General features: G+C 37.3%; 1 protein-coding gene across 2 annotated transcripts; it reads right to left on the bottom strand.

Moving 5' to 3' along the window:
* Positions 1-1,895: 1,895 nt before the first annotated feature.
* Positions 1,896-5,047, bottom strand: PEX2 (peroxisomal biogenesis factor 2). 2 transcript variants are annotated; one of them, XM_045286093.1, is made up of 2 exons: positions 5,031-5,047; positions 1,896-3,153 (listed from the first exon to the last, which is right to left on the bottom strand). In XM_045286093.1, the coding sequence occupies exon 2, from the start codon at positions 3,137-3,139 to the stop codon at positions 2,222-2,224; it is 918 nt and encodes a 305-aa protein (XP_045142028.1). In that variant the 5' UTR covers positions 3,140-3,153; positions 5,031-5,047; the 3' UTR covers positions 1,896-2,221. The 2 variants fall into 2 exon arrangements, with proteins under 2 accessions (XP_045142028.1, XP_045142030.1); XM_045286095.1 differs by lacking the exon at positions 5,031-5,047 and adding an exon at positions 4,680-5,004.
* Between the last annotated feature and the right edge of the window lie 3,873 nt (positions 5,048-8,920).

The raw sequence follows: 8,920 nt of genomic DNA, 5'->3' as shown, positions 1-8,920 counted from the left end.
AGGGGCTTAAGTGGAGAGCAAATGTTTTGAGAATAATGAGGGCAATGAATGTACAAATGTGCTTTACACGACTGATGTATGTAAGGATTGTGATAAGAGTTTTATGAGCCCCTAATAAAATGATTTTAAAAAAATGCTACTCAGAAAAAAGTTCTATATTCATTATAAAAATCATGTAAATAAAATGTTCATCAAAACTGAAATTAAATATAACTGAAATATTATTATCTTTATATATTACAATGACTGGAGGTTTGTTTTTTAAATGGCTATTTTTAATGACCTTTTCCCTTTTTTTTTGTAATTTTCTACAATTACCTTTTAGGATCAGAGGGGGATAAATAATCTTTAAAAAATCTTAAGTGTTCTTAAGTACTAAACTACAAAACTCTAAGGTGTTTTATTCTGACTGAACTTAGATCCAATTAATCACAGACTATAAACTCCAAGAGGGATATTATTTCCTTTTGCTATTGTACATTATTCATAATGGTTACCTATGCACCTGGAACAGAGAAACATTTGTGGAATGATAGGCAAACAGAAAGCAATTGGCAGTGTATTTCTGCCATACTATATCATTATATATTTCTTGCTAGATTTTTATTACAAAATTGCATTTTCCAAAAATGTCAACATTTGAGATGAGTCAATGTTCACATTATAGTTTGATATGATTTTACGAGTTTTACAAAAGAATACAACTTACTGATACTGTTACTTCGTTTGTGCAATAGGAGGTGAAAGTACCCGCTCTGGAGCAGTCTATGGCTCACTTTAATTCAAGGTGAATTATTCTTAACACGTGGTCTTCTTGCACACTTGACCCTAGTCAAAAGGCCCAGAAGCAATCATGCTGTCTTCTTTCAAAGTCTAATTGTATATTGCGGTTTACTGTGAGACACAAACTTGGGATCTTTTTTTTTTTTTTGATGATTTAAAAATGTGAAACAACATTTATTTTTCCTAGATGTGACATATAGATTTCAAATAAATATGACTTTCCTTTCCACTAGCGTTGTCATGGAAGCTTAATATTTACACATTTTTTGTTACCTATTCTTTTTTTTAATTTTTTTTAAACATTGTATTAGGGGCTCATACAACTGTTATCGCAATCCATACACACATCAATTGTGTAAAGCGCATTTGTACATCGTTTCTCAAAACATTTTCTCTCCACCTAAACCCCCGACATTAGGTCCTCATTTTTCCCCTCCCTCCCCGCTCCCCCCTCCTTCATCAGCCCTTGATCATTTATAAATGGGTATTTTGTCATATCTTGCCCTGTCCGACGTCTCCCTTCACCCACTTTTCGGTTGTCTGTCCCCCAGGGAGGAGGTCACACACAGTTCCACGTAATCGGTATTTTTAAAGCAACTTAAGTAGTCCAAATAACTTTTAATTTTCTTAATTCACAGACGGTTCATTTTCCTAAGTGAAAATACAAAGAAACAGGCTAAAAGGATATAGAATTTTGAAATCAGCTATTAGATTTTTATGGTTAAAAAAAAACAACATACTGCTGGTATGTTTCTTAAAATCTATCAGTAAGCTTGGTGAGAATGGAAGCTCTGAATCGAAGAGTAGAAGAAAGACATCCAGTAGGCAGTGTTCACATAGGATGTCCCAGGAATCCCCATGTCTCACTTCTAATCTGCCTTCAGCAATTTTCACATGCTAAATAGAAGAGCCCAACTTTGAAGGGGCTTGGTTTGACAGCTGAGGACTAAACCCCTTACAAATTGCCTTCACAGAAGAGCTTATAATTCCAAGTGGGGCACCAGATATTAAAGTTTTAAAGCAATGGAATTGTAACATTTTTATATTATGAAACTAAAATGCCATCTCTGAAAACAATGCACACACTTCCCAGAGAGTCGTCAAAAATCGTTTATTTTCTGCGTTCGTTCATCCTCTTTCCGGGAAGCAGGAAAATGATGGCGCATTCTTAGTAGTCACCTGACAAAAATGATCCATTATTCTTACAATTAAAAAATTAATGCTGTGATTACAAAAAACATTCCATTAATATTTACATAATATATTTTAAATCTTGTGGTTTCCAAGGATTAACATTTAGTCATGCCTGGCAAGGACTAGAAGACAGTGGCTGAGAAGTAAGCCCCTCATAAAAGACATCTAAATAATATACTTAGGATGACTAATATGAAGGATTAAACTATCACACAGCTTTCCTGAGAGGAAAGAATTGCAGTTTCTAAAGTGCATTCACTTCTGACATCTCAATTCCTGACTTCAGAGGTTGAAGATTATGTACCTCTGTGGCGCACTTGGGACACGTAAAGTACATGTCAAATAAGAAACTACTCTTAATGCAGTAATAACAGAAGATATGCTCACATCCTATGGTATGAGGCATGATGGGCCACTCTCCACACAGAGAGCATTCTTTGCCACTGGTGCCTAAAGTCTCGTCATTATTATGAGCACCAGTAAGAGGGATGCACCATGAAGATAGCTTGGCTTTCAACTTCTGGATATTAATAAGTGGTAAGAGAAAAATAAGAAACTCTGCAAAACCATGCCAGAGAAGTTCCCTATTCATATACTCAAAGCCAACTGCACGCATGTTTTGGGGCTTGCAAAATACAGACCGAATGCCTAGTAGACGTTCTGTCAATGTTGCAAACTTTCCTCTTTGAAGGAAAATCAAGAAATTAATCAGCTCACCTAACTTCAATAGTCCAACTACAATATTCACACAGTGTTTGACTTTCCAGAATGATGCAAAATGGTGGTTTCGAAACAAATCATAGCACCGTTCTTCTAGCCACTTCCCTCCAATTGTACAAATAGCATACCAGAGCTTCTGATTCTTACTGGGTGGGTGATATCTCAGGTTTGGGTAAAAATCATTTTTGTACTGAATATTCAAAACTGTCTGCCCCACAGTGGCATTTTTGGAGTAGATGGTGAATCTCCACAAGAAAACCCACAAGAATGCTTTTACTTCTGGTTCAAAGCGGGATAACAGCCCTGGCTTAAATCCATGAAAGCACTGAGTAAACTGGGACCAAACTAGTTGCTCCAGGGCTTTGTTCAGTTCAAGTGCATCCAGCTGACTTATTCTTAGCACTCTGTTCGTGCTTTGTGGATTCTCTTCTTTGGAAGCCATGTTTCTGAAGGTCTCTAAGAAAATAATACAATTAGGAATTATTATCAAACAGTTGCAATTTGTCCTACCTAAGATTATCGGAATGGGCTTTAAAAAGTTAATGGGATGTTCCCACAAACATTCTGAAGCCCTCTTGTACTTGGGAAACTGTGACACACAAATCACACAGGGCACATGCAAGAAGGATCGTTTGGTAGCATGAAAACAGAATACAGAAGTAAACTAATCTTTTTTTTTTTTTTTTAAACTTTGAACTTCTCTTTTTCTGGCCCTCCTGACCCAAAGAGTAAAAGGTTTTTAAACGCCTTTACGTAATACTCCTTGGTGAGATATCCTAGAAGAGAGCAAGTAAACTCTCAACACTGACAACAATGAAGCTGGGTTGTTGCCTGACACAAAAATACAAGACTTAACACATACAATGAACTATATGAACAATGGCAATGACAATGAATACTGCACTGAAACGGAAGTAAAGGCCGCAGTTGAATAGCCAGCCCTACTGCTAACTTTTAAAGCGAAAACCCAATGCTGCCAGGGTGACCCTGTAAGGCCCGGTGGTGGAACTGCCTCATGTGGTGTCTAAGGCTGTAACTTTATGGCAGCAGACTGCCACATCTTCTTCCCTGGAGTGACTGGTGGATATGAACCACCCATATTTCAGTTAGCAGCTAAGTGCTTAAACCACTGTGACATCAGGGCTCCAGAGATACATTTTTCAACAAATCATTTAATCATTCTCCAAATATAATTTGTGTATGGGAAATTAGAAAGAAAAATAAATGAGGATTACATGTTTATTATTCTATGATGAAATTGCAAAAAAAAACCCCAACAAAACCCCAACAAAACCAAATCTTTACATGAATACAGAAAAGCCATCATGATACTACAAAAGTATACATTATACAGTCTTCTAAGAATAGGAAAACTATGATATAAACAAAACAAAAAACCAAGCAAACAACTTCATAAATACATTAACTACAAAACCCTAAAACACTGACGATGAGTAAATTCCAACTAACAGAGCCCCTTTATTTGGTTTCCAAGACTGTGAAGAAGAAACAGATGTCCTCACAGTTCTCCCGAGGAGCAGCTTGTAGATCTGAACCATCAAACTTGTGCTTAGCGGTCTAATGCCCAACCCCCAGTGCCACCAGGGCTTGGTCATAAATACACTCATACAGACAAATAGGTAAAGGGAAAAATCTCTTCAAAATAAAATACAAAAAGCCGATTAGGTAGGTTGGATTTTTTTTTTTTAATTCTTAAAAAGGCAATGACAATGTGTAAGCTGATGCTATTAAAATTCAAGTCTGGTATTTAGAGAGTTTAAAAGACCAGCTGAAATATACATAATACCATTACATGTGGTCTCCACACACCAAGCTGGATCATGATCTCCAGGCCTTTCAAAGGCCCTACACAATAAGGAAGAGAACACAAAGTCACAGAGTGAGGATATAGTCACCACTAAGTGGCTGTAGGTTCTTGATTAAGTCATTGAACCTATCACTGCTTTGATTTTTTTACTTACAGGACAAAGGGCAGGAGACAGAATGATATCAGCAGTCCTTCAAAATCCTATAATTTAAGGTTTATATGAGAAAAATATTACATGTGATTTTTTCACAGTTAAAACACAGCACTGAAAGATGGATCCTAAAACAAAGCTGTACTTCTGAGTGTCTTTGACAATGACGTTTTCAAATAGTAGATTTTAAAACTTCCCAAGGGTCCTAGATTAATTAGAAGCAGAAAAGCACACGAATAAGTATCTAAAACAAAAATAACTACAGGTCCTTTGGGGATGTTTCTTCTAAAACCAGGAATATGATAGAAATGCTTCTTACCCATACATATCAACCACCTTCTGGGGAGATCTTACCTTTTCCCCCTTCTTGCAGCTGCAAATCTCTCTGTGAAATTCTTGTGTCATACTTGCCAGGAGCTATAGAAAAAAAGAAGTTAAAAGGAATAAGAGTTCCCTTTCTCACTCTACAAATCTAAAAAATTCTAAAGTGTATTGATTCTTTGTTCAAATATTTTAAATAAAATCTCCCTTGATCAAGGATTGCAGCCTTTCATATGGATTATGACTAAATGTAAAGAAAATCATAATCCTCACAACTGGACCAACATGAAAAATGGAGAAAAGGCTGAAATTGTCAAGGGTTTTGTCTTATTTGGATCCACAATCAATCCTCGTGAAAGCAGCAGTTGAGATCAAAAGACACACTGCATTGGGTAAATACGGTGTACAAGACCTCTTTAGAGCACTGAAAAGGCTGTTACTGTGAAGACTAAGGTGTTCCTGACTCAAGCCATGGTATTTTCCACGGCCTCAGATGCATGTGAAAGTTGGACACTACACAAGGAAGACCGACGAATTGATAATTTGAATTGTGATTCGAGAGAAGAATATGGAAAATACCATGATCTGCTTTATAAGAGACAAAAGGATCTCTCTTGAAGGCAGTATGGCCACAGAGTTCCTCAGAGGCCAGGATGGCATGACTTTGCCTTAACATACTTTGGACATATTGTCAAGGGAGACCAGTCTCTGGAGAAGAATATCATGCTTGGTCAAACAGAGGGGCACCAAAAACGAAGAAGGCCTTCAATGAGATGGACTGACACATGTATTGACTGCAACACGGGCTCAAGCATACAAACAATTTTGAGGATGGTACAGGATCCGGCCATGTTATGTCCTGCTGTGCATAGGGCTGTTATGGGTCAGAACTGACTGGATGGCACCTAACAATCACAACTTGCAACTAGCTCACAACTAGACCTCAGACGGTCGGAGAAGGCTTGGAGGGGCCAATAGCTAAGCAGCCAAATGAGAGACTAGCAGTGGCAGTCTGATAAAGGAAAGCAAGACAAATTACAAGCAGAAAGAATCGAAGGTGTCAGGGATTATAAAAACACAACATAAACTTGGAAAGGAAAGCAGCAAATAAAATTGAACCCTAGGCCCAAACCCCTGAAAAACAAGCCCACTGTCACTGGGTCAATTCTGATGAATAACAACCTTATAGTTTAGGAGACTGCAAACCATAATGGAAGAAGACAACCTTATTTTTCTCTCAAGGAACAGCTGATACGTTTGAACCTTCTAAACAACAACATTCAATAGTAAGGCTCAGAATAAATTATGGTAATATTGTGAAAAGTGAGAATTCTAGAACATTTCATTGTGCTCATAGGGAACCCTGAGAAAAATCAAGAGGTAGTTGTTTGAACAGCACAGGGGTGCTGTGCAGTTTGAAATCAGGAATGATGCACATCAAGGTTGTATCTTTTCACCATAGTTTTACTTATTAAATCTGTGTGCTACAAAAATAATCTGAGAAACTGAACGATATGAAGAATATTGCAGCACGATTGGAGGAAGCCTCAAAATATCCTGCAATATGCAAAGCACACAAGTTGGCTTGCTGGAAGGAGAAAGGATCTGAAGCCCTAAGACAGCCACAGACCACAGCCTTCAACCTACCGGATGTACGAAAGAGAGACAACAAAATCCACCAATGGACCACTAAGCAATATCACAGTAAATGGAGAAAACAAGAAGGTTGTTATTTTACTCAGATCCATAATCAATGCTCATGGAAGCAACAGAAAGGAACTGAATGATGGATTGTACTGGGAAAATTAGTGCAAATATCTCCTTCAAGTGTGAAAAAGCAAAGTTGTCATTTTGAGGGTTAGGATGCATCTGTCCCAAGCATGGTATTTTCAATCATCTCATATGCACACCGAAAGACAATGAATAAGGGAGACCAAATAAGAATTGATGCCTGTAAGTATACGGTGTTGGTGAAAAACATTAAATCTATCCTAGGCTACCAAAAGAATGACCGAATCTTTGTTGGAAGAAGTACAGCCAGAATGCTCCTTAGAAAGAAGGATGGTAAGTCTTTGTCTTGTGCACAGTGGTCCTGTCATCAGGAGAGACTACTTCCTGGAGAACATCACCTTTGTAATGTAGCCGGTGAGTGCATAAGAGGAAGAGCGCCAGGGGATGGAATGACACAGTGGCTACAACAATGGGCGTCAATACGACACAATTTTAGGATGGTGAACACCAGGCCGTGTTCATTCTGTCACACACAGATAGGGTCATGGTGAGTTGGAACGAACACGATGACACCATAATTTGTCTTAAGCACTAGTCAGTCAGCAAAGTTGTAATCCAAAAAAGATAGGTAGACTGAGTACATTTACAACATACTCAACTTTATTTTGAAACTACAGAATCTTATTCCCAGTTTTCATATTACAGCTACTATGATATTTTACTGCCATATTCATTGAAAATACTTACTCTGTGTTTGAGCTTTAAATCTTTCTATACTTTGGTCTTCAACATTACAGTCCTATAGTTTCACTGTTCTAGTTTGTTGTTTTCAAAGGATAATTTTTATTATAATCAACTGAAGGACTTGTTACAACCGATTGCCTGGCCTCATTCTCAGTTTATGATTTAGTAGGACTGAAATATGGCCTAAGAATTTGCAATACAGGGGGAACTGATCACAGTGATCTACATATAACCCCCTCCTTGGGGAATGGATAACAGAAAAGTGGATGAAGGGAGACATTTGTCAGTGTAAGACAAAAAATATAATAATTTATAAATTATCAAGGGTGAAGGAGGGTGGGGGGAAGGGGGAAAAATGAGGAGCCGATAGCAAGGGTTCAAGTAGAAAGAAAATGTTTTGAAAATGATGATGGCAACAAATGTACACGTGCTTGACACTATGTATGTATTGTGATAAGAGCTGTATGAGTCCCCAATAAAATGACTTTTAAAAAAGAAAAAAAAATTATTTGCAATACTAATAAATTCCTTGATGATATTAATGATGCTTGGTAATCACATTTTCTGAACTGAACTAGTCCATTTTACAAGTCTCCCGCTACCCCTACCCCAACAGTTCAATACTGTATTCCACTTTCCATTTATGGCTATTTCTCATCCCTATACCTACACAAGTTGTTACAAATCTATTACTTGGGGTTCTTTCTTCTATGAAGTGATCCTTATAAGATTAGAGGCCATTTATTGATTCCACAAACTTTTATGAGCATCAATACATCCTTGTCCTGATAAGTGCTTGCAAAGGAGATAAAAGACTCTTGACTCTCACTTTAGGAACCAAACCAAGGTCTTGCAAGGGAGACAGACATGTAAATGACCATCTAGGTTAATAACAGATGTACCTATTTCATGTTGTAAACAAAATTTTAAAATTATCCTCAGCAGGAATAAAAAGGGGGAGAAGATATTACAGAAGTCACACAAAAGTTATCAATGAGTGATTATGCTTATTTTGATCATTGTTTTTCTGCAGGTCACAAATTGCAATTGGTTTGTGTCATTTATAGCATTAAGAACAACATTAAAACATTATTTTTTAAAAACTTCTTAATTAAATCAACCAAAATCTACAGAAGTATTTGCCAATGTTACCTACTTGTTCTTTGTTACTTCATTATTATTCCTGGGATACAGCTCAAACTTCTTGAACTTTTAAAGCTCAACTCTGTCTCTATTCCCTGATGGACCCTTTACTCCAGGGCCATCTTTCAGTCTTGCCTCTGTGCTTTTTCTCAGGTATCTAAAACACCTCCCTTCCCTGCCAGCTAGTATTTCCCACTTACCCAAATTACCTGTCCTTCACATTCCAACTCTACTGTACATTCTTCATGAAACCGTCATAATTATCCCCAGTTTCAACTAATTCTTACTATTTCTGAACTCTGTTC

Source organism: Echinops telfairi, unplaced genomic scaffold (genome assembly GCF_000313985.2).
Source record: "Echinops telfairi isolate 266 unplaced genomic scaffold, ASM31398v2 ScPeMD7_1;HRSCAF=3_0, whole genome shotgun sequence".
In the NCBI taxonomy this organism is placed as follows: Eukaryota; Metazoa; Chordata; class Mammalia; order Afrosoricida; family Tenrecidae; genus Echinops; species Echinops telfairi.
The sequence above is the reverse complement of the archived record's forward strand: the minus strand, read 5'-3'. Positions and strand labels throughout refer to the sequence as shown.

Coding starts and splice junctions, on each gene's coding strand:
- PEX2 (XM_045286093.1), bottom strand. CDS start 3,139: ATGGCTTCCAAAGAAGAGAATCCACAAAGCACGAACAGAGTGCTAAGA.